This window comes from Bubalus bubalis, chromosome 13 (genome assembly GCF_019923935.1).
Source record: "Bubalus bubalis isolate 160015118507 breed Murrah chromosome 13, NDDB_SH_1, whole genome shotgun sequence".
NCBI classification, from domain to species: Eukaryota; Metazoa; Chordata; class Mammalia; order Artiodactyla; family Bovidae; genus Bubalus; species Bubalus bubalis.
This window is the reverse complement of record NC_059169.1, coordinates 11,283,494-11,309,600: the sequence shown is the minus strand read 5'-3', so window position 1 is coordinate 11,309,600 and position 26,107 is coordinate 11,283,494. Positions and strand designations below refer to the sequence as shown.

General features: G+C 46.9%; 1 protein-coding gene across 17 annotated transcripts in view; it reads right to left on the bottom strand.

Moving 5' to 3' along the window:
* The window catches only part of DOCK9 (dedicator of cytokinesis 9), a 284,352-nt gene that overhangs the window by 136,985 nt on the left and 121,260 nt on the right, over positions 1 to 26,107 (bottom strand). For all 17 annotated transcript variants that reach the window (XM_044927109.2, XM_044927115.2, XM_044927118.2 and 14 more), the window contains exon 2: positions 12,231 to 12,347. In XM_044927109.2, coding sequence (XP_044783044.2) covers positions 12,231 to 12,347 — 117 coding nt within the window. The remainder of the gene's footprint in view (positions 1 to 12,230; positions 12,348 to 26,107) is intronic.

Genomic DNA, 26,107 nt, shown 5'->3' with positions numbered 1-26,107 from the left:
AGTCCATTTCCAGGGAGGCAGTTTCCTGAGGATTTTCAGTGTTTAATTCACTAATAATCAAGGAAACAAACAAAGCATTGGGACCAGACAAGAGTCGGGAGAAAGATTTCCATTTAGGTTTCTAAAGGGATTTAAACAAACATACAAAAAAGACAAACTCCCAGGACTTCCCTGGCGGTCCAGTGTTAAGACTCCACCTTCCAGGCCAAGGGATGCGGATTCAATCCCCAGTCGGGGAATTAAGATCCCACATGTCTCACGGCCAAAAAACCAAAACAAAAAACAGAAGCAATATTGTAACAGATCCAATAAAGGCTTTTAAAATGGCCCACATCAAAAACAAACAAACAACAACAAAACGCCCAAGAAATGAATTAAAACATCACAAGGACAAGCCTGATGTGGACAGAGAAGTGGACATCTGCCTCTGACAGCTCCTCTTTACCAGCCCCTGCACGGCCCCCTAGCTTCTATCTTTTAACGGTCTCTGTTCCCTCACAGTGTCACCTTGTGGCTTCAAGGACTTTCCTTGCTGTCCGTTGCCATGACAACACACGATTTAGGGCGCTCTTGTGTGACCCTCAGTGTGCACCCTCCCCGACAGGTAGGCCTACCTTCCCTCCACCACCCCTCTGCACAGATGTCAGTCATCTTACTAAAACTCTCATCCATAGCGTCAATGTCTCAGCTTAAATTCTTTCAGTGACCCCCTCACTGCCATCAGAATAAACTCCAGACTGCTCGGCATGACCTAAGACCTTTGGTGACCAGTGGTACCGACTCTCCTGGACTCTCCTCCTGCCCTTCTTCCACCGTCCAGCACACAAGCTACTTCTCACTCCCTAAGGAACTGGCCCCCTCTGCCTGGCTGGTGGAGCGGCTCACTCCCACCTCCTGCAGCACACAGCAAGCGATTCTGCTGAAATGACTCAAAAAACCTTGCTGTATCACCTACCAGACTCAAGAACCGCAGACTGTGCTAGTCATCTTCGCTTCTCCACCACCTTTAGTAACATAAATGTCTGGGTGAATGTGTCATCGGGACTTTTAAACGGAGGCTGTCTTGTTTAGTTGTTAGATCACTTGAGGTGGACTCCCCTGGTGGTACAGTGGATAAGAATCTGCACGGGTTCAATTGCTGGTCTGGGAAGATTCCATGTGCCTGGAGCAACGAAGCCCGCGTGCCGCAAGTGCTGAGCCTGTGCTCCTAGAGCTGTGACTCCTGAAGCCCGTGCTCTGCAACAGGAGTAGCCCCCGCTTGCCACAATTAGAGAAAGACTGTGCACAGCAACAATGACCCCGCACAGCCAAAAATAAATAATTTTTTTAAAAAAAGAAAGATCACTTGAGGCTCCAAATGAGACACTGTCTTAGCAACTGGTGAGACATCAAGTAGCTCTGTCACTGCATAATGTCCTGTTTCCTAAAGTGACATATATGTACATTTATAAATGTCAGCAGACCTTTGAGAGTCATAAAAATTTCATTCTGCTACCTTGCAACCCACCCTCCCAGATTATATATGACATAACAGCTTATTCAAGTGCAGTAAATTCTAACTAAGTTAAATGTTCAGAATACTTAGTGACTGGACTCGTCAATTAAGTTCAGTTTTTAGAGAGATAGGGGGTTGGTATTAAACAAAGAGGCTCGTTTTTAATCACTTCCTAAGTATCACTGCACAGGTGAGGATGGAGAGAGAGAGGGTGCCCAGAAGACCAGGAGCAGCCAGGGAACGAGTGGCAGGGCCAGCTTCCCCATGAGTAAGGGCTCAGCCTGCTCTCCACATCGTATGACTTTGCAACTAAAAACTGCCACCCTCAAAAACAAAACGATGCTACTAGAGAGGAAACACGCTCTGATAGGCACCCTGGTCACTCAACCCCCTCTGTGCCGCCTAGAGGACACTAGTCAGGGTGTGCAGACAGCTTCCGTGAACGGTGCTGCCCCTGTGGATTCTCATACATCTAATGAGAACCCAGATTTTAGGGCAAATGTACCCTCTGAATAACAGGTTAAGAAAAGTGAATTTTAGGACGGTTTCTTGCTTACCAAAATACCCAGATTACTAACAGACAGACTGGGGCTAAAATCTAGAACCAGATGACTGTATCTCAGGTCTTACCCCTACCTTGGTGCCTAGGGAAGTGAAATGTGAAAGTGGAAGCCGCTCAGTTGTGTCCGACTGGAATTCTCCAGGCCAGAATACTGCAGTGGGTAGCTGTTCCCTTCTCCAGGGGATCTTCCCAAGCTAGGGATCAAGCCAGGTCTTCCACATTGCAGGGAGATTCTTTACCAGCTGAGCCACAAGGGAAGCCCACCCTGGTGCCTAGAGCACCTAGCATTCCATTCAGTAACAAAGCCTTGAGGAAGGAGTGGGCAAGAATAAGTTCTTTTATTTTCTAGTTGTCTGTGTCTTCTTTAGAATGCAATTTTAGTTGTTAAAAAGACCCTACCTTTGGTCTTCCCTGGTGGCTCAGACAGTAAAGTGTCTGTCTATAATGTGGGGGACCTGGGTTCGAGCCCTGAGTTGGGAAGATCCCCTGGAGAAGGAAATGGCAATCCATTCCAGTACTATTGCCTGGAAAATTCCATGGACAGAGGAGCCTGGTAGGCTACAGTCTATGGGGTCGCAAAGTGTCAGACACGGCTGAGCGACTTCACTTTCACTTTGTGGGAACACCTAGTATAGTGAATAGTGAATATGTTGTTGTCTAGTCGCTCAGTCAAGTCTGAGTCTTTGAGATCCCATGGACTGTAGCTTGCCAGGCTTCTCTGTGAATGGAGATTCTCCAGGCCAGAATACTGCAGTGGGTAGCCGTTCCCTTCTCCAGGGGATCTTCCCAACCCAGGGATCAAACCCATGTTTCCGTCATTGGCAGGTGGACTCTATACCACTGAGCCACCAGGGAAGCCCAAATAGTGAATATGTGTCAAGTTAAAACATGTCCACTATTTATATAATTCCAATATCCCAATAAGGTTCCTTTCAGGGCTTGCCTTAGGAAGGCACACTCCTCCGTTCACATGTAAGGTCTCACTCCTGCATGAAGGGGAACCTCACACAGACCCCTCTGTGAGCACCATCACCACGGTGGTCCTGTCGGGGCAGCACTTCCACACCTGGCAGGCCAGGCAGAGTCCATCTCAATCACAGTGGAGCGGAGGTTACGCTTTCTGGATAAAATGCTGAGCAGACGGGGAAGTCCTGACTGGAGGTCTCCTGCCGTCAGGGGACTTCGTGGAGCTCCCTGAACTCGTCCTCAGGGGCCTCGGGCCCACACTCCAGGTGCTGCTGATACGAGGCCGCTCAGGCCCTGGCAGGACACTCAGCAGGACCTGGGCTCGGCCAGGCAGAGGGGCGGACACAGCAGGACCTGTTCAGGTTGCAGGAACCACAGCGTGTGCCTCTTGTTGTTTAGTCAATAAGTTGTGTCCGACTCTTTGTGACCCCATGGACTGTAGCCCGCCAGGCTCCTCTGTCCACGGGATTCTCCAGGCATGAATACTGGAGTGGGTTGCCATGCCCTCCTCCAGGGGATCTTCCCGACCCAGGGTTCAAACTTATGTCTCCTGCATTGGTAAGTGGATTCTTTACCACTGAGCCAGCAGGGAAGCCGCAAGCGTGTGTCCAGTAATATGTTAAATGGCATCTGATAATTCTGAGGCCCAAACCTCGGTTTGCATTTTCTTCAAGGACTTGGGGGTTTTGTTGTTGCATGCAGACACGTTTCCCCCTCTTCTGTCTCCCTCATCCACCACCTTGAGCTAGGCTTTCACGATCTCAAAGGCAGCTGGTGTTGAGATTCCAAATCCATCCATTTATTCAAGACATATTAAGTTCTTACCGTGGATAAAAACACTGTCATAGGAACATCGCAAATGCAAAGGTGAATTAAAAAAAAAAAACCACTATGATTTATAATAAAAACCCAGTGACTATAGTTTGCCACTCTCATGGAGATTTTATTTTTTATTTGGGGACAGAATAATAAGGTCTTATACTTACAAATAACTATAATAAAGAATGACTTCCAATGAATGGTAGACAGACAGTACAAATAGCCCTCCACCTGCTTGCACTGTGCAAAGATTCCCTCTTGCTTCAAATCTTCCCCTATCAATGCCTGTGCGTTGTGTTTAATAACCTAAGACACGTACGATGATCACACAGATAGAAGTGCCCTTCTGCGCTTCACTGGCTGCTCGGTGGCCTGTGCTTAGTCCCACTCACCATGCAAGTGTCGTCATTCTCTCAGGCCTATTTAAAATGTCAGCTAACAAGCCCCATTATTTTTAATAAGCGAAGATTTGAGAAAGAGAGAGAGAGAGAATGAGAGGGAAAGAAGGGAGGGAGGGAGGGAAAGGGAAAGCTGCTCTGTCATGTCTGACTCTTTGCAACCCCATGGACTATACAGTCCATGGAATTCTCCAGGCCAGAATACTGGAGTGGGTAGCCTTTCCCTTCTCCAGGGGAATCTTCCTAACCCAGGGATTGAACCCAGGTCTCCCGCATTGCAAGCAGATTCTTTACCAGCTGAGCCACAAGGGAAGCCCAAGAATACTGGTGCGGGTAGCCATTCCCTTCTCCAGGGGATTTTCCCGGCCCAGGAAACAAACCGGGGTCTCCTGCATTGCAGGGGGATTCTTTACCAGCTGAGCCACCAGGGAAGAGGGAAGGAGGAAGGAAAGAAACTGTGGCCTGATATGGGGAAGACACTGCTTCGGTAATGGACTTCCAGATCCATCCAATACCTTTCATTCCACCTGAGAAAATCAAATCTTAGACTCACTTATGCAGGTGATATTGTGAGTGTGTGTGTGTTTTATTTCATCTAGTTATTTATGTAGGTAATCTCAACTCCCTGCTCAATAACAAGTTTTCCTAAGCACCACATAGTGTTTCTAACAAAAATCATGCCATACATTGCCTGTGTGGTGGGGGGAAAAAAAAAGCTACTGCCTCACCAAGCTGTCTTGAGGAAAAATGAAGATGTCTGAAGTGCTAGGTAAACACAGAGATCAACGTGACAGATGTTTTCTCTAAGGGTTTCTGCAGGAGGAGCCGCAGCTCCCGGGGCCGCCCAGTTGCTGGGGCAGCCTCACTCCACCTTCTGTGTAAATGCCGCAGCTCCCTAACAGAAAGCAGAACACACATCATCACGCCCCCGAGAGCTGCCCACGGGAGCGGGGCACTGGCCCCGCTCCACTCTGGGATGGGCCTTCTCTGCCAGGACAGAGCATGGGACCCAGAGGGGTGCCAGGGGGGCAGCGAGGAGGGCTGGAGCACCCACCTGGGTGCCACGTCAGTTGGACTGCGCTGGGTACAGCCAGAAGGCCCAGAAGCAGGTGGAGGGCCTGGCAGAGGGTGAGGGCTCCACCAGGGTGCAAGGGTTGGAGGGATGCCTGCTGGGAGGTGGGGGAGAGCTTGGGTGAAGAGTGCATCGGGCAGAGGGAACAGCCTGAGAAGAGGCCCTGGGGCAGGAGGCTCCCAGAGGAGCCCCAGGGAGGCCAGCGGGGCTGCAGCAGAGAGCGGGCCGGAGGCAGTGATGATAACACAGTAAGCCACAGTAAGACTTCACTGAGGGCCTTTGAACACAGGCGTGAGGTGATCAGACCTGCCAATTGCTTACTTTTCAAAAGATCACCCTGGCTATGCTGTTAGGACAGACGGGAAGAGGGCAAGGACAGGACCTGGAAGACTTGATTGGATTAACCAAGGTAAGAAAGGATGAGGGCTGCGGCCACGGTGACAGCAGTGGGGGGTGACCTGCGGCCACGCCCTCCCCACCCCTGCCCTTCCGAACCCTCCCCCAGGCTGTTCTTCACCAGGCCAGCCTGACATTCCCTCCCTTAGCCCAATCCACCTCTCAATTTCTCTAATACCCAATCCTCTGCTCCCGATTAGAGATAGAACTCTCCTCCTTCCTAAACTCTTCCTGTAAAGACCCTTCATTCCATCCCCACAGATTCCTCTGAAGAGCCCTCGCTTCCAAATACATCCCTCATAACTCTTCGGCCTCTTCCTCACTCCTGGGCTTCCCTTCCTAGCTTGTTCTCTCATTTCCCCAATCCTGATCAAAACCTCCTGTTACTGCTCTGAGTCATGAGGATTCCTTCTCTCTGCTACATTCAACGCTGACCTCTATGCGCCGCTCAGTCAATTCTTCAGCCCCAGCAGGAAACGACCATCCTAGGCAACAATGCCTAGGATGCTTATTCATTGGAACGACATGCCTATTCATTGGAAGGACTGATGCTGAAGCCGAATCTCTAATACTTCAGCCACCTGATGCAAAGAGCTGACTCATTAGATGCTGGGAAAGACTGAAGGCAGGAGGAAAAGGGGACGAGAGAGGATGAGATGGTTGGATGGCATCACCGACTCAATAGACATAAGTTTGAGCAAGCTTCAGGAGATGGTAAAGGACAGGGAAGCCTGGCATGCGGCAGTCCATGGGGTCTCAAAGAGTCGGACACGACTGAGTGACTGAACAACAAAGACAACAACGCCTGGGTTATTGGCACCGAGGACCACTCTCCCACCTCAGTGGCAGGAGTGCGGGGCCACTGGCTCTTTCTGCCTGCCTTCTTCAAAGCCCTCTCAATGCCTTCCAGAGCCCCTTGCTTTCCTGGTCCTCCTCCCACTTTCTGTCTGATTCTCACTCACCTCCCTTCCTCCTAGGTGAAGGTGCTCCCCGAGATCCAGTCCCTTGAGGGCACCCTCAAGCGCTCGGCCCCTCTGACTGCTGTCTCATGTTTCTGTGGGTGAGCCCAGATCAGTAACCCTGGCTTGGCTCTTAGGCTGGACCTCTGCAATTCCAACCACTATGGGTGTCCCAGGTGGCGCTAGTGGTAAAGAACCTGCCTGCTAATGCAGGATTAGGGTTAGGAAGAGCCCCGGGAGAAGGGCATGGCAACCCACTCCAGTATCCTTGCCTGGAGAACCCCATGGACAGAGGAGCCTGGTGGACAACAATCTATAGGGCTGCAAAGCGTCAGACACGACAGAAGCGACTTAGCAGGCACACAAGCACAAAGGACTCAGCACCTGGACGTCCCACTATCTTAAACTTCCAAAAATAAATTTCCATGGGATTCAATTTGTCCTGATACTAGTCACATTCTCCTTCTCATTATTAAGATGAATTCAGTAGCTCCTTTCCTAAGTTTTGAGCAATTCAAAAGCAAGAACCCTGTCTGAGCCCTTTGCACAATCAGTATAACTACAAACTATATGCTAAATAAACACACTCTTCAACTCAGCTGATTGGTGCTGTCCAAAAAACTAAGCTCTTCTTTTTAAGACATAGTTGATGATAAAAAAAAAAAAAAAAGATAAAAAAGACCTGTCACCGTTTTCCATTAAAGGCATTATCTGACGTAGAATTAAAATCCTTATCTCCTGAGAGTCTGGCCAATGTCAATTCAGAAACATTATTTATCCAGATTTTTCAGGTAGGTTCAGTCCTCGACATGAACTAATATCCCAGAAACCACAATGCTCACGGAAATGGACATCACTGACCACTGAATGCAGACTGATAAAAATTTTGAGGAATTTTATCAAAAGAGCACTTTGCAATAAAAAGCCCAAAAGAAAGTATTGAAATTATTTTTTGGCAGCATATAATAAAAAGTGAGGACAAAACACCTCACTCAGGAATTAAAAAAAAGTTCTTTTCAAAAGGACAGATGGGAAATGAGATGAGGGACGTCCAAGCCCTTTGTAAGTAGTGGGGCCTGGTTTCCTTTTTAGGTCAGTGGTTTGTAGATCTTTATCAGTCTCATGTAAGCCAAAGAGGAAAAGAAACAGAGGAAAAATAAATATCAGGATGTTGTTTAAAGGAAAATGAATTAACCACATTTTTTTGATACAATGCTGAGAATACTCTAGGATTCTCCTGTAACTAAACATTTCCAAAAGTGAACATTTCTAGCGCTTCCAATTATTAATAATTTTCCCATTTTCCCTTAAAATTTTTTTGTTGAAGAGATCTGACACTGACAATACACCTTGAAATGTCAATTGAATGAGCATCAGAGAGTCACGCTTTGCCCTGACTGCTCATACAGCTTCTAGAAGACAACAATTTCAGATCTGTATGGCACAGAAATCTCATAACAACCTGCTCTTTTTTTCCATTGTGGCATAATATTCGTAACATAAAATTTACATCTCAACCATTTTTAAGAGTACAATTCAGTAGCATTAAGAACATTCTCCATCTTGCACAGGGCTCTTTTCATCTTGTGGAATCGAAACGCTGTACCCATTAAACAATTATCTCCCTTTATCTCCTGGCAACCACCATTTCACTTTCTGTCTTGATAAATTGACTATTCCAGGTATCTCGTATAAGTGGAATCATACAGTATCTGTTCCTTTTTGACTCATTTCAATTAGCATAACGCCTCAAAGTTCATCCATGTTGTAGCATGTGTCGGAATTTCCTTCCTTTTTAAGGGTGAGTAATATTCCATTGTGCATATGCATGCAATTTGTTTATCCATTCTCCCATCGATAGACTCTTGGGTTTTTTCCTGCCTTTCGGCTACTATGAATAATCCTGCTAGGAATGTGGGATGTACAAGTAGTTCTTTGAGTCTCTGCTGTCAACTCTTTTGGGTATATCCTCAGAAGTGGAATATGACATACTCTTTTCATATCTTTCTTACAAACCTTATGCCTCGTTAGTTTATGTCCAACACCAAAGTCTAATGTCTGGAGGTCAAAGAGGCACCAACCGAGTACCTGAGCCTTCCTCAAGGCCACAGTCTGGGTGGAGACACTTGAAGACAGAAAGCATGAGAAGCCATCACTGAAAAGCTCTAGACAATGTACTTAGGTGTTCAGATACACAGTGCAGACAGTAAGTATTAGAAGAACGAAGAGAAAATGGAAAAAATTACTGTGGACTTGAACAGCTTCAGAAGACATGGAATCTGAAGTGGCCTCATGGGTGAAAACATTCTAGAAGGTTGGGAAAGAAGAGAAGATATTGCTGGGGAGGAGAACCAGGACGCCAGGGCAGACACAGAGCAGAACGACCCCAGAGCACCAGAGTCTGATTCTGAAAACACAAGTGCAGTCAGCTAGAGAGGACTGTCTGAGCTTCAGCATTCCTGCCCTAATCTTGGCAGATAAAACTTCATACATATTCTGACAGCTGAGAACTGTCTTTTTGAAATTCACATTGACTTTCTGTCTCTCAGGATTTTTTGTTTTAAACACTCTCCTCCCACCTTAGACAAGTAGATCCAACAACAAATCTTCTCTCCACAAGGTTCGTTCTCAGACATCCTTAGGGGCTGACCAATACCAACACAGATCTACACGTGACCTGTATAAATGTATCATTGCTATACACACCTGCTGCTGCTGCTGCTGCTAAGTCGCTTCAGTCGTGTCCAACTCTGTGCGACCCCATAGACGGCAGCCCACCAGGCTCCCCGGTCCCTGGGATTCTCCAGGCAAGAACACTGAAGTGGGTTGCCATTTCCTTCTCCAAAGCATGAAAGTGAAAAGTGAAAGTGAAGTCGCTCAGTCGTGTCCGATTCCCAGAGACCCCATGGACTGCAGCCTACCAGGCTCCTCCAGTCCATGGGATTTTCCAGGCAAGAGTACTGGAGTGGGATGACATTGCCTTCTCCAGCTATACACACCTACAGTTTAGTAAATTACCATTCTGAATATATGTGACAGAATTTCACACCAAATTCTATTATCTTATTAATAATAATATAATAATATATATTATATATTATAATATATAATAATATAATAACTAATATTGTTTAACTGGAAAGTGTAGGATTACAACTCAACCCCACTATGCATTTTGCTCACTAGCTGACCCATTTCCTAACCAACTTGCTACCTTGATTTCACATGAAGTAAAATACTTGCCCCTGTCTAATTTATTCCCTCTGCCTCTGATAATACAATAATAATTCTGCCCTCATTCTGCCTAAAAATGCAGGGATAGACAGTAGAAATCCATGATATCACTAAGACATGTCACTGGATCAACTAACTACATAGTCATAAAAGCATTGAGACAATTTAGCAAGAAAGCACATGGCCTTCCCAGACTGGGATACAGGAGGACTCCTAGAAAGAAAACAGCAGCATCTAAACTTCCACGTGGCCCATTGCAATTACTGTGATGGGGATCGAAGCTGAAATTCAAGCTCCTTAATCTTTGAAAAAGCTTCCCCTAAACAGAACTTAACACTCTTCATCAATCTTGGCTAGCAAAATGTCAATGAGTTCTTTGCTGTTCCTAGAATATTTATGTCTGATATCCCCAGAAAAGTTGTTACAGGCGAAAGGAAAAAAGGAGTTTTTCTCAAAGTTTTAATCATCTGTTTCTACAACTGCTTAAACATCCAGGTTCTCTGTTGGTGAGATAAAAAAATGAAATTATAATTGTATCTTATTTCTGGGGTTGGTTTGCTTCTGAAACAACTGGATCTCCAGTTTTCAACTAAAATTTTTCATTTTAGGCTGCAAAACTAGAAATAACTTTGTTACTCTAACTGATACTAAGAAGAACAGATACTAATACTTCATGCTCAAAGAAACTTGAGATAAGCTTTAGCTTCCTCAGAGCACAGTGCAGGAAAAATATGTCAACATGGAGTCTAATTTATAATCATCTAATTTAACTCCTCATGTTAACAAAACTGTTGTCAAAATCACAGAGGAAAGACTTCATTCTGAGGTTTCCATTTATTCATCCTTTAGTTGGGTAACCTATTCTTGTAATGAAGTTTTCAAGGGCACTGTATTTTGGGGCATGATTTGAAACCATTTATCAGTGGAACATCCCATTAATGCCCAATTTCATTTCTGTGGCATTCCTAATTTTTCAGGAAAGAACTGAAGAATCATCATTTTCTCCACAAGTATCTCTCACAAGTTTGAACAAGTGAATATTTGTGAAAATTCTCACCTTTGTTGTAAACTGGAAGCTCTTAAATTTGATGGGGGAAACAAAACTTCAAGGAATATGATTTGATGATTGTTATTAACATGGAAGTTTCCAAAGACAATTGAATATATAGAAAACTGTATATATAGCAAGTGATGTTCTGGGGAGTGGGATTAAAAAGAAGGTGGAAGGGAGGCTTTTTAATGTCAAGTGTTTCAATAGGACCTGCTTATTTGTTTGTTACAAGCATATATTAGTTTTTAAAATTAAACAACAAAGAATCAAAGAAGCTTCAAAAAAAAGGCAGAGTCGGGGACAGGGGGCGGTAGTTTAATTCAGGACAGAGAAGTCTAGGATGATAACGGCATCAAGTAGAGAAGAAGGACGCTCCAAGGTTAAATCCCAGGAGAGCAAGGGCAGTAACTGGAGTCTCCAATGGATGGATGTGACTCCAGGCTGCCAAGCATCTAACGCGACTGGGGTTCCATCACTCCTCACTGGCCTGGAAGCTGTTGTGGGTCACTGAGCACAGGACATAGTCTGAAAGGCTTCAAGCAGCCATCTAAAGAGCTGCTCACAACAAAGCTATGCTGAGTGCCCTGCCGGCAGCTACTGAGTTCCCAGAAACAGCACCTGTCACTGCATCAGTGAGGTACATGTTAGGACGTTCCTGGATGTCAGGAGCCCCAAACTCTTCTCAGTGAGCCCACGCGCAGTTCAGGGCCTCTCTCCAGGCAGTCTCCCAAAGTGACAGCTTAAAATGATGCCTGACAAAACCTTCTGCCACTTCTGAGCCAATCCCATCCTTAAGACTCCAAGGCACTGGGCAAAACCCTTAAAATCCTCTTCAAACAAATTTCCTAAGATGTAGGAGGCACTTGAATCTACAGAATTAGCCTAGACTATGGACAGGGAAGTCTGGCGTGCTGCAGTCCATGGGGTCTCAAAAGTTGAACACAACTGAGCGACTGAACTGATACCACTTCTATTCAAGATAAAAGATAAATGCTTGAGAAAACATTTGTGTTATATATGTATGTGTGATATGCACACACGTAACATATATTCATATCTGTGTGTATACACATACACACACATGTAACACATATATGTACAACAATACCAATAAAAAAATCAAGTCATGAGGGAACGCTTGGAACAAGATAATGGCAATAACTTTTCTCTCTAAAATAGCATCTCTTCTTTTCATCTTTTTAATTCCCTAAACAATAAACCAAGAGACAAAAAAGAACTATTTGTAAAGCTCGACAGCACGGTGCTATTTACCCTCACCTGAAAGTCATCATACGGGAAGAGCAGCATCTCCCGTAGACAGTCGTTCAGGATCTGTGTCTTCTTCTGGACGATGACATTTTCATAGTCCAGTGGCTCAATGAGCTTTGGCTTGGCCTGGAAGGTGAAGAGATAAGCAATTGAAACACCTACAGATAAATGCAACTTCTCAAGACTGAAGAACTTTATACATCTTGCATGCATGCGCTCAGTCGTGTCCAACTCTTCACGACCCCTAACTGTATGTAGCCCACCAGGCTCCTCTGCCCATGGAATTTCCCAGGCAAGAATAAACTGGCTGAAGTGGGTAGTCATTTCCTTCTCCAAGGGACCTTCCCAACATAGGGATTAAAGCTCAGTCTCCTGCAATGGTAGGCGGATTCTTTACCACTGAGCCACCCAGGAAGCCCGAAGCATAGGTCCCTTATCCATCCTACTCTACATGTTTTTGCATTCTCCAACTTCTCTACAATGAGAGTGTGGCAGCTTTGCTATCAGGAAGAATCAAAAGCAAGAGAAACAAGTTGTTTTCAAAAGAACAGAAGACACTTCCTGGTCCTCTGCTTGTTTGGTTATTTAAGTACAAAGGAGGCTATGGGGTCTGGTGGAACTTCCAGTCACATCTTGGGTCACCCCTGGCTAGGTCAGTCCCCTACTAAGCCTTAAGCTTTGCCAGAGCCACTCTGCTTGGGAATCCAGCCATGATCTGGCAACGATGGCCAGTGGCTCCAGCCATGACCATCTCTTCTTGATCCTGGGCTAACCCTAACCCTAACCCTAGGCTTAAAACATCCACAGAGCTCAATATTTTATATAAAACTCTGTGAAACTCTTCTCTGAGTCTCAAAATAGCCCTGTCTAATCTATCTACCTACTTACATATGCAACACTGAAATATAGAGAAATGTGAGCAGGACTAAAACCAGGCCAGTAAGGGGGAAAAAGTACTTAAACCAGGGCTTGTGGGTGAGCCCCAGGGGATAGGGGTGACCATCCCTAGCATGTACTAATCAGAAGAATGAGGCAACGAGCTGGAGAGAATATGCCGTTTCTAGCCATTTCCAAAGTTAGTAAAAAATCTCGTCTAGTTCTAGTCATTGTCACAGTGTTTAGTGATCACTTTCCACATGCAAGGCACTAAGTGGGCTAACTCAACAGTAAAGATACATATTCAACTAATTACAGCACAGTATGCCAAGTGCTAAAGAGATGCATTTGCATGCACGCATGCACACACACAGTTATCAGAAATAAATTCATTATATCAATAAATCCTTTACTGCAATATTATTTCTGAAACTATTTATAAAAACATCCGATATATACAATTTCAACAAATGCTCTATGTAGTAAAATGTCAATTCATATATAGGAAAAATACTAAAGATATCTGGTATATGGCAACTAGATTAGAAATTGTGACAGACTGCCCTGTGTTCCTCAAATTGGTATCCTTTCCTTCCAAATAGAGCTGGACTACATTTCCCAGCCTCCCCATAGTTGGGTGTGGTCACATGACTGTCTTATGACCAATGGCATGTGAGTGGAAGGGATGTGGCCTGCTGCCAAGCCTGGCTCATAAAAAGCCTCTGCTATAGACTGACTGACTGACTGTGTCCTGAAAACCCATGTGTTGTAACCTAATCCTGAAAAACAATGGGATTTCAAAATCGGGCTTTGGGGAGGTGATTAGATAATGAGGGTAAAACCCTCATGAACAGGATTAGTGTCCTTATAAGAGAGACCTCCAAAAGCTCTCCTGTCCATTCCACTATGTGAGGACACAGCAAGAAGAGAGCATCCATGAACCGAAGTGGACCCTAGGCAAACACTAAATCTGCCCATGCCTTGATCTTAGACTTCCCAGCCTCCGGATCTGAGAGATAGCCTCTCTCCCCTGCTCCCTCCCTACGCCCCCCTGCCAGCAGCACACAGTGGACCCAGCAGTGGACTCAGGAGGCTGAGCGGAGGGTGCAACCCCAAGATGGAAGGAGTCTGGCTTCTGAATCACCCAGCAGAAGGCTGCCTGCTTACAACAGGCACTGAAACAGCCTGTGAACAAGAAGTAAAGCATCTACTGTGTTCTGCCATGGAGTTCTCAATTTTCTTACTGAGGCAGTCACCTTGCTCTATGCTATGCTAAGTCACCTCAGTCGTGTCTGACTCTGTGTGACCCCATAGATGGCAGCCTACCAGGCTCCCCTATCCCTGGGATTCTCCAGGCAAGAACACTGGAGTGGGTTGCCATTTCCTTCTCCAATGCATGAAAGGGAAAAGTGAAAGTGAAGTCACTCAGTCGTGTCTGACTCTAGCGACCCCATGGACTGCAGCCCTACCAGGCTCCTCCACCCATGGGATTTTCCAGGCAAGAGTCCTGGAGTGGGGTGCCATTGCCTTCTCCGCACCTTGCTCTAGCAGAAGTATAAAATGCTCATCTTTAATGTCAATTACTTGATTTAAGTAGACTCTACAAAACATGCTGAGATAAAAAACAGTGCCCAAATAAGTGCACAATTATTATAAAAGTACATGTTTATGGATGGAGATTAAAAATATATACAATCAAAAAAAGTAAAGCTATCTTGTGAAAAGTGGAGGTAATTTCTTCTTTCAAAATATTTGTAATGTTAAACTGTTTTTACATTTAAAAGAGGCCCAAAAAAGATTTGAAAGTGAAAGCGAAAGTCACTCAGTTGTGTCCGATTCTTTGCAATCCCATGGACTATACAGTCCATGGAATTCTTCAGGCCAGAGTACTGGAGTGGATAGTTATTTTCAAGTAAGAACTGTCACAGAAAATGAAAGTCTTCTCCAAAGTATGTTGCTATGCTATGCTAAGTCGCTTCAGTCGTGTCCGACTCTGTGCGACCCCATAGACGGCAGCCCACCAGGCTCTGCCGTCCCTGGGATTCTCCAGGCAAGAACAGTAGAGTGGGTTGCCATTTCCTTCTCCAATGCATGAAAGAGAAGAGTGAAAGTGAAGTCGCTCAGTCGTGTCTGACTCTTAGCGACCCCATGGACTGTAGCCTATAGCCTACCAGGCTCCTCCGTCCATGGATTTTCCAGGCAAGAGTACTAGAGTGGGGTGCCATTGCCTTCTCCGCCAAAGTATGTTAATTCAACTTAAATAATTTCCTCCTTTATTTCAGTTTGTTATGCTGTATATAGTAATCAGTCTACGGGTGCTTGTTAGCAAAATGGATGTTAATTGTCCACATTCAAATAAGTGATGTGTTTCCTGCCCATGGACCGATACAGACAATACGTTTACATCTTAAGTGCATTTAATGACAGCTCTCACCATTTGACTGAACTTGGACTTCTTAAATCTTCCATAAATGAAAACTATCTACATAGTCATAAATCACTTTTGGTATTTAGCACAACAACTAATGCTTTTGTTAATGAGGTTAATTATTGTTTTCCCCTGAAGGTATCTTGGCAGTATTTAATGTAACGTTGTAGGTATTAGGGCTACCTTGCTTCTGTGGGCCGCTGTTAACTTTCAAGGTGTTTTCACACAGATGATCACACTTAATCCACTGTTAAGTTAATTAAACTCAGAGGCCATCAGTCCGAAGTGCTTCTAATGCCATAGGTGGCTGCCTATGTAAGCAAATGGAAATGTAAGCCTGTAAATGCCTCAAGGTTATGAAATCAAAACACTAAGGACAACCCAGCACAAGCAGCCAACTAGGCTCCGTGCTGGAGCCAGTCGACAGCTCCTTTCCTTGCTTCTGCGCTTTTCTTTACAGAAGTCTCTCCCCAGCTCCTACCATCAGAGCACTCCCAACCTCTGGCAATTGGGTATTGCTCAATTCGAATCTATTTTTGCTCAAACCAACTCTTGAAATGTTTAATATGCCTCAGCTGTCCTTTAACACCACAAACAGGTAGGCGTGGAAACATCACTCCACTTGACGGAGCCCCAGAACCAAGGATCAGAAGTTGAGCTCACGGCCTGACACTGACCACCACCCAGTAGCCAGCAGACGGGACGAGGACACAGTCTCCTGTCGGTCGGAAGTCTTCCTTCCCCAGGCTGCTTGTGAAGGGTCAGTGCTCACCAACGCTCAACCACGGTACAGTGTCGACCTCTCTTTTAAAAGACGGATGGTGCATGTGAATCAGGAAAACTCATAGGAGGATGGCAATGTTTCAAAGCCTACCTCTCAGGGAAGAATTAGAAATAAAGGAAATCTCAGGGAAGAATCGGAGAAGGCAATGGCACCCCACTTCCAGTACTCTTGCCTGGAAAATCCCATAGACGGAGGAGCCTAGTGGGCTGCAGTCCATGGGGTTGCTAGGAGTCGGACACGACTGAGTGACTTCACTTTCACTTTTCACTTTCATGCATTGGAGAAGGAAATGGCAACCCACTCCAGTGTTCTTGCCTGGAGAATCCCAGGGACGGGAGAGCCTGGTGGGCTGCCGTCTATGGGGTCGCACAGAGTCGGACACGACTGAAGCAACTTAGCAGCAGCAGCAGGGAAGAATAACATGTCTTCTGTGGTCTCCAGGACTGGGAAAAGTTGACATGTGTACACACCCTTAAGTTGCTCAATGAAACAACTCCTGGAGACCTGACCGGGGGGAGGTTTTCAGCAACTGCACAGGGCACTGTCCCTGACAGAGCCACTGACACCAGGGGAAAGGGGCCAGAGGAGAGCCACCCACCTGCTGCCTAAGAGCAAGGCATAAAGCTCCTGCTTCAAACACGGATAGCTGGCCCAGTGCCTGCCTTCCATACGTGGCTTTTAGGAGGAGGGAAGAAAGAAACCATCAGAGGATAAAGGCTGAGAGTGGAGACTGGTGAAGAAAGACAGGAAAAGGGCCAAGATGGAGATGGGGGAGAAGAGTCACAGGTGACAGCCACCTTGGGGTGGCGGAAGTAGAAGATACAGAGATGGAGGAAACATAAGGGCAAGATAAAGACAGCAACAGGAGACACACAGAAATGACAGAGAGGGGGGCTTGGGAGACGTGAGGGAGCCAGTATCTACCAAGCTGTGGGTTAAGACGTGAGGGGGCCAGTATCTACCAAGCTGTGGGTTAAGAGCACAATTGCCTATTTTCCACTCCTCTTTAAACTGATGATTCACTGGTTACAGCTGTTCACTGTTCTTCAGCTCCACTAAGCTTTTCCAGCTGGTCACATGTGTTTTTTTTTTTTTGTGGGGGGGGCTGGTGTCGAGGGGAAACCTCAGCCTACCAGTGTAGGAAGCTGGCCTGCGGCATCACTGGTGACAGAAACGACACACAAATAGCACAACGACTCGATGGACTTGAGTTTGAGCAAGCTCCGGGAGTTGGCGGTGGACAGGGAGCCCTGGTGTGTTGCAGTCCATGGGGTCGCAAAGAGTCGGACATGACTGAGCAACTGAACTGAAGAGCAAAACGAGATTAAGTTAATTATCAGACAGCCAGACTCCTGGTTCAGAAGAAAGAGGCTTAGCGCAGAGCTGGCTCATGACCTTGGCTTTAAAGCCATCTCGACAAACCTAAGCTCAATGTTTCTCCTGGTGACATGACTCAAGAGTGTTGGACGGCATCCCCACAATCCTGCAATCCTTGCAATTGCCCAGCCATGAGGCCAAAGAAAGAACCTGGAGTCAGTGATAGAGAAAATCAACAATGTACTGGGCGGGGACTCTTACAAGTCAGAGGCCATGTACAGCTGACGGGAGGCAGGACATTACAGCAATCTTCACTGCAAGGGGGAGGGCTGGCCATCAGTGACAGGGGGCCTGACGTCAGAAGGGCCCCTCAGGTGCCAGGGAGCAGCTGGAACGCATGCCCTGCAGCTCTCTGGGCTGGAAGTCGCAGTGAGGACCGCTGTTTCCTGCTGATGACTTCGCATACTGGAGCCCGTCTAGACTCAGGGCTAGGACAGCCACTAGCTGAGGGGTGCGGGGGATCGGGCCAATCACACAGGGGGTTACTGATTAAACTTCCAGCTTAAGGTGGGGAGGCAACCATGCACATAAAGTAAGGCTGAGGCAGCGCCGGGCCAAGCTGGGATGTACAGAGAGCAGGAGTTCAGGCATCTTATGAAGCCTGATTATATGAAGGGCTACTTTATTTTTTTCAGTTGAGGTATAATTGACATACCAGTTCTTGATTTATGTGGGTCCAGAATTACCTAAATTGATGAATGGCCAATGCTCTTACAATGCTCCTGGCCATTAGAACTACCAGGTTTTGGAACTCTGCACATTTACCTGCTTGAATTTTCAATATTCCAGGACACTTGTGTCTCCCTAGGCGGGATGGGGCTCAGCCAGCTCCCGAGTAGGATGTTTGGAACATGTCCAGTGCGTGACTGTGCTTTCATAGTGTGTAAAAAGTGCAGCTCAATCTATACTCAAGTCCTTCAGCTTCCTCCCTCGTTGGGAGCTTAAAAGTTCTTATCTATCGGACGAGCCTAGAGCCTGTTATACAGTGTGAAGTCAGTCAGAAAAAGAAAAACAAATGTCGTTTACTAATGCAAATATGTGAAATCTAGAAAAATGGAATCCCCATATGGAATGTACCAATGAACCTATTTGCAAGGCAGGAATAGAGACTCATACATAATGTACAGACTTATGGTTATAGTCGGGCAAGAGGAGAATGGGACAAGTTGAGAGAGCAGCACTGAAATACACACATTACCATGTGTAAAATAGCTAGCTAGTGGGAAGCTGCTGTCTGACACAGGGAGCTCAGCCTGGCGCTCTGTGATGACCTGGAGGGGTGGGATGGGGTGGGAGGGAGCTTCAGGAAGGCAGGGGCCTGTGCATGCCTATGGCTGATTCATGCTAATGCGTGGCAGGAACCCACACAACGTCGCAAAGCAATTATCCTCCAACTAAAAATAAATACTTTTTTTAAAAAAGTCCTTAGGTATGAACATTCATTTCTCGGTTACTGTGAAATTAGATAGGGAGAGGTCTGTGGTGCTACGAGGCCACAACAGTCTACAGCAGTGTTTCTCAAAGCAGGGGCCGGGGAACAGCACCGTCAGCATCACCTGGGAAGCTGATACAGATGTAAATTCTGAGGCCTCATCCCAAGCCTGAATCAGAAGCTCCAGGCAGGGACCAACTATCCTAGAAGAAGCTCTCCCAGGGACTCTGAAGAACACCTGGACTATCATGATGGCCCAGGAACTGTGCTGGAATTTGTGAGTTCAGGGGTGAACACGGAACAATACCATGGTGAGAGACTTAATCTCCCTGAGGTTATGGACCCCCTGAGACCGAGGGCCCCTCCCCTCAGAAATGTATATGCACAGTACTTGCCAAAGTTTTTACCTAGTTTGGGGTGGAGGGAGGGCTGCCCTTCCCTGGAGACTAGCTATGGAACTGAGTCAAAGAAACCCTGGAAGGTGGGAGAGGCAGGCTCGTAAACACCTGATTTAGTTTAGTGGCAGGTGCCGGCAGATGCTGATGCAGAGCTGAAAGTAGAGATGAGATGGCACCAGCTGCCGTCCATGGGCTGTGAGATCTCCTCATGTCACCAAGCAAGTGCTGCCTCACCAGGGCTGAGGGAAGAATGAGAATTCTTCAGGAGGCAAGGGTTTGAATTCCTTGAGCTGACAGCTCAGCCCTCCTTGGGCACGTGGATACGTGGGTTGCAGTGGCGTCTCTAACCCGGGGGCCCAGGACACAGGCAGTGCGCTTGCACTCCCCGCACAGGCCCACCTGTCACAGTCCTACAGCCCTTTGCAGCGGTCCACAGAGGCTTTATTTTAGCAGCAGAATCGTTGCTCTAAAAAAACAAATCTGACACAGGCAGAGCTGCCAAGAAAGTGAAAGCAGGGTTGCTCTAGCCCCGTGGCAGGCAGCGCATGGCCACACAACTGGGCACCACCTCAGCCCATCAGAAGGCAGCCTATCCCTTCTCTGACCACTGCGGCCTCGTTAGCAGCAGTCCTAGGGTGCAGTTCCTTCAGCCGTGCATTGAAATGACCCATGAACAGCTCATCTCCCCCACTGTTAGCGCCCTGGGACAGGGCCGGTTCTCCTTGTCTCTATGCCCCCTCAGCACGGAGCCAGGGACGCCGTGACAGCTTAATGCCCTTCCCTTGCACAGCCCCTCTCCAGGCTCCATACATCCCTGTTGAGGTTGACTGTTGCTTGGCATCTTGGTTTAGGAAGATTTACAGGAACGTGGCTCATTAAGTCGGTCCTCCCAACGTCATGTAGGCGATACGACAAGGAGGTGCACAGAAGCAGTACCACAACACAGGTACATCCCAAGATTTTGGGCCAGAACTGCTTGGAGGTATCGCAGATCAGTTGTCACACAAACTCAGAATGCCCCCAAGGCACACAGCTCCTATATGATGACCCTAACAGAGATTTATTCAATCCTAAAAGTTCATGTGATGTCACCAAACATTGCAAAGCTAAACGCTTCTAAACTATGATTAATCAAATACAAATTTCAACTAATCTTGCTACAGGAAAGACGAAATGATCTAATTCTTGTGACACCGACTGATAACACAAAGTCATGATCGTATGAAGAGGTGATATGAGTATGAAGCCAAAAAATGTCTCAAAGTATTACTCAGGTGTGTCAAGAGGTTCACTGATTAAAATGTATTGTTTTCCTGTATTTTCGATGTCAATAATTTGGCTTTTTAAACATTGTAATTGGTTGTGATTTCTTTTCAAATTCTAAATAAATATTCACTTCCGTGCCTTATTATGTATTTGTAACTTAAGTTATTTTTCTTAAAGCCCCCAAAGTCTAAGCTTCACTGCTCGGAAAATCTGGATCTGCTCTGATAGGGCCATATATATATCACACAGATACTGATCAAGTTGAAGGCCATCTTTAGCACAGTGGTTAAAAAAACTGAGCCCATGAAGTTACGTGGGGCTGTTATTGGGCCTCGTTGAATTAATGCTCAACACAGCCTGGCAAACAGCAGGCACATAATAAATGTAATTATTACTATTATGTGTTGCTTTGACCAGTAGATGGGGACGGGGGGCACTTTTAATACCACTTTTAATAATATTATTATTAAAAGTGTTGCTGGCATGACAGCAATCTGAATTTTTTGTTCTTGAGTGAGTACTACACGTACATTCAATGTCACCAACCTGTTTACAAAACCTTTCTTCTATGCTCCAAGAACATATTAAACAGACAACAATGGCTAGGACTTTCATAGAGAAGGAAAAACAAAAGGCCGAGCATGGAGAAAACTATATGATAATAAACAGAGAGGACACTGGAATTCAGGGTCTGAGCCCAAAGAAAACCCAGACAGACGCTTCCATTACAGGTGGTATTGGAAAGGACAGAACAGTCTTGGCGGGGGCGGGGATGGAGCGAGCAAACTCCTCGGGGCCCAGAGACGGTTTTCTCTCAATGAATCAAAGCCTTGGCTTCTTTGGACAAGACTCGGAACAGCCTGAGGCTGTTTATGTGACCAGATGGTAGGAAGAAGCGGCTCCATCTGAAGGGATACCCTGGGCCCAGGTGAGCCACTGATGCCCAGGGCCCCCTTCCCCATCTACTGGTCAAAGCAGGAGGCAGCAGGCCGGCTTCCAGTGACCACGCAGCTCTCACGGGCGCCAAAGGCTAGGACCCACACACCCTCCTGTCCATCTCCCTCAGAGCCTTGCTGAACTCAGTCCTTTCGATCGCATTTGCTGCTCTGGGTTTGGCCGCTTGACATCCACGCAAACTGAAGTTCCAGATCCACGGGCAATCGGAGGTCAGGTAATGTTCTCAGCACCAATAAAACAAGACTCCTCTGGAATCCAGCAGAATGGGAGAGCGTCGGCCCACGAATGAGCTCGACATTGGCCAAGTGTGCACAGAGCCTCGAAAACCAGGGGACGAGCTGAACAAAAAGGCTTTCTGATTCTATTGCTCTCCCCTCTGACATGATGGCTTCCCGTGAACTTTCTAGTCATTTCTTGCCTTTGTGTGTCTGGTAACTAAATGTTAACACAAGCTGAAACCCTGAACGCCACTGCTTGAAATAGCAAACTGAGGAAACGGCAGCTCTTGGAGCACTCTATTTTAAGACATGAGAAATGCGTCGCTTCTGCTTATAAAGAATTTAGGACTTCCTTGATTTATCTGTGAGCTACAAAACCTCCTCCATCGGCTGGGATGAAAAGGCTTCATGGAACTGAGTCCATTTTTCAAAATGGTGCACTTCTCCACATTGCCCCACAGGGCCCAGCACTGCTGCTGGGGTGGAGGGTGGGGAGGGGGCGCTTGCAATAAGAAGGAACGGGGCTTCTGAAGGCAGAGTTAATCCTGCAGCCCTGAGCCTTTTGCACCTCCGTCTTGCACACAACTCTCACTCCATACTCCCACCGGGAACTTCTTGGAAGCTGTCAGATTTGAAGGAACAATCCTCACCTTCCTATAATTAGGGTGAGCGCAGGACATGAGCAGCTGTCCCCCTCCCCCAGTGCAAGGGCTGTGAGCAGATAGATATGTGTTCGTTCTCTCCATGCGTTTTCATGCAGCCTGTTCACGTGCATGGTGCCAGGTCTTTGGGATCCTGAGATGAAAAAGACACAGCCTACCCCCCTGCCCGAGCAAGCTCACAAGCCAGTGGGCAGGTGGACGTGTGAACGAGGCAGAACACGGTGACCGACAGCAATCGGAACCCAGGAGTGGCACTTGACCCACTAGAGTGAAACTGACTCTCCTCCCCTCCCCACTCCTGTTAGAGTACCAGCTACAGGAAGGGAAAGATCTCTGTTTTATTTACTGGTATTATGTCTAAATGATTTCTGCTTTGTCTAGCCCCTGAAACAGAACCTGCATTGCACAGGCACGCGGTGAGTGAAGGGGCCTGACAGTGCGGTGCTTCCTAAAGGAAGTGGTTAGCGCTGAGTCCAAGAGGTGAACAAGTCAATCAGGCTTCAGGGTGGCCTGGAGACCCCTTGCAGAGAAAACGGAGAAGCCAAGGAGCATGCTCACGGGTGGAATCAGATTTTGTGGGGCCTTAAATCTGTATCATCAAAAGGGGAATGGGGTTTAGGAAGTTGCTGGGGTCTCCTCTGGGGCCTGGTCAATCCCCTCTGAACAGGTAAGTTCAGGAAGTGAAGTGAAGCGAAGTAAAAGTCCCTCAGTCCTGTCCGACTCTTTGCGACCCCATAGACTATACAGTCCATGGAATTCTCCAGGCCAGAATACTGGAGTGGGTAGGCTTTCCCTTCTCCAGGGCATCTTTCCAACCCAAGGATGGAACCCAGGTCTCCTGCATTGCAGGCAGATTCTTTACCAGCTGGGCCACAAGGGAAGCTTAAGAATACTAGAGAGGGTAGCCTATCCCTTCTCCAGTGGATCTTCCCAACCCAGGAATCGAACCAGGATCTCCTGCATTGCAGGCAGATTCTTTAGCAACTGAGCTGTGAGGGAAGCCCTGAGTTCAGGAAGTGGTGGGCAGTTCAGGATAGCCAGGCAGAGCTCACAGCAGGCACGGGCCCCCACAGGCTAAGGGCTCGGAGCACCTCCTGTAGGGTGCGACAGCGTCGCTGGAACCCAGTGTGACGCAGAAAACTGTGTTTATGAGAACTCCTTTCTGAGAGTACTGGATGCGGCTGCAAAGCACGAATGAACAAGCCACCTGAAATCAGCAGTGGACTCTTGGATGGATATGCTTAGGAAGCAATGGATAGTTACCCGCAAGGCCTCAGTTTCTCTGAATGGGTAGGAACCCTGGAGGCTGAGGCGTAGAGCTCTGCGCAAGGGGTCCCACTCCACCAATGCCTCAGGCAGCCCTTGGTCCTCGTCTAACACAAACGACTCTCTGAACAGCATCTGTTTGAGGTCGTCCCAATGATTAGCTCACATGTCTCCAAGCCACCCCTGGACTACAGCCTATGGTGAAGGATGAGGCTACAGTGCAGACAGGCCATGTTGGGAAGGGCCCTGAGGAAGCCAGCAAACCAGTGAAGGAGCAAAGAGACTGAGAGACATAAAACGAGGCGCGTACATCCTCCAGCCGTGGAGAATGGCCTCCGATCTCCTTGTAACACACGCGGTCTTCTTCCCTTAACCCAGGACATTAGGACTCGGGAGACCCTGACAACCAACATCTGATCACCTTCTCCTCCAGCAATACACGTTCTTCTGCAGACTGCTAACAATGTGTGCTAGAACAAAGGCCTCAGCAGCTGTTCAGAATCGGGCATGTTTAAAACGAGCAGGAGGTTCAGTAAGAACAGAGCTGCAACTGTGCAAACGTCAGAACCTGAGATTTGTCTGGTCCAACCCTCCCGTCTCACAGACAGGGACACCTGGGAGCATGGGTAGGAGCTGTGTGACTGTCCTGAGGTCCCAGGAGGAGCTGTTGGCAAAGCTGGGCTGGTGTCTGGGGTCTCCTGACCCCTGGACTACGCCCTTCCCTGGTCCCTGCTCCTCCTCACAGCCTCTACATTTTAAATTTTTGCACACTCGCTGACAGCATGCACAAGCACCTGGTCCAGAAGACTGGAGAAAAGGGGGACCCTATCTTAGCGTGGACTGAGAAGAAAGCTCGAACCTCAGCATGAAACCACAACAGCTGGTGAACTGGAGAATGTTTAGAAGGACCTGTAATGAACACCAAACTTGCAGACATCTAAATATATTTCTCATGCTGAAATGTGGTGCTATCCTCAGAAGAGACTAACACCAAGAATGACACACTTGTGAATACCGCTTTTTTATATTACAAACACTGATAAGATGCTGAATTCTTTTACACAGGGCTGAAATGAGCACTCAAATGAGAGAACTTGTCACTGACAGACTGTACTGAATCACCATGGCAGTATGAGCAATACTTGGACATGCAAAATCAATCAGTCGGATGGAAGGAAAAGAGCCTGCGTTTTGTATTTGTCACTTTTATAAATAAGTGTGGTTTTCCAAAAATTATTATCCTATTACTAAAGTGAACAGAATTAGAGACTATGAAAAACTGTCGAATCAATGGCATCTAGAAAATGGAATGGCAATGGAGGTAATAATGAAGCTAATACTAATTAACGAAAGCCCACATAACTGCTTGCGTGCAGTCAGCTGTGCTCAGTGGGGGGGGCACAGACAGTGAGGGGCTTAGGCGGGCCTCCTCCACACCCTGTTCCCCTGAGAATCCTGAGCGGAGCTGAGTGCGGCCTGTGCAGACTGCATCTCAAGTGTCTTCTTTCTGCCCTGAGGCAGGGCATGAGCCAGAGAGGCAGGGAAGGGAGGGAGGAGACAGCCAACAGGCGGAGAGCCCGAGGGACGCCTCTGTACGCGTCTCTCACACACACAACACGCCAGCTGCTGATTCTCCTGACATTTTTTCACATGTGAAAAGCAACGATGAAGGCAAAAGAGAAAGACACACACCACGATAGGTGCCTAAAGAAGTTTAGCTTCAATCCACACCACAGACTCCGTTCCCGTCAATAATTTCCCTCCCACTTTTTTTAGTATTATAGACTGAAATTCTTCACTCTTCCTATGTCAATAAAAGTTATTTTTGAAACCCTGAAATGAAGAGGTCAAGTAATTAAGCTGAAAGGCTCTAAAAACCAGATTTAGTCAGATTTCAAAACAACTTACTTTAAACTACTTATCTGTGAACACTGAGGGGGGAGTGAGGTGGGGAATGGAACATTCAGAACACGGTTCTGGTTCACAGGAGTTTCTGAGCACGTCATCACCAGGAAGGCAGTTCAGACACCAGCAAAGGCAGGAATGGGGTATCAGGATTAAAGTCTTGATCCCCAAAATAATTGCTATTGTTGCAGGTGGTGATGAGTGGATGGGGGTTCATCATATCAGACCAGTGTTTCTCAAAGTATGGCCCCAGGCCAGCAGTACCAGAGCTGCCTGGAACTTGCTGGAAATGCACATTCCCCCCAGAGCCACCAAAT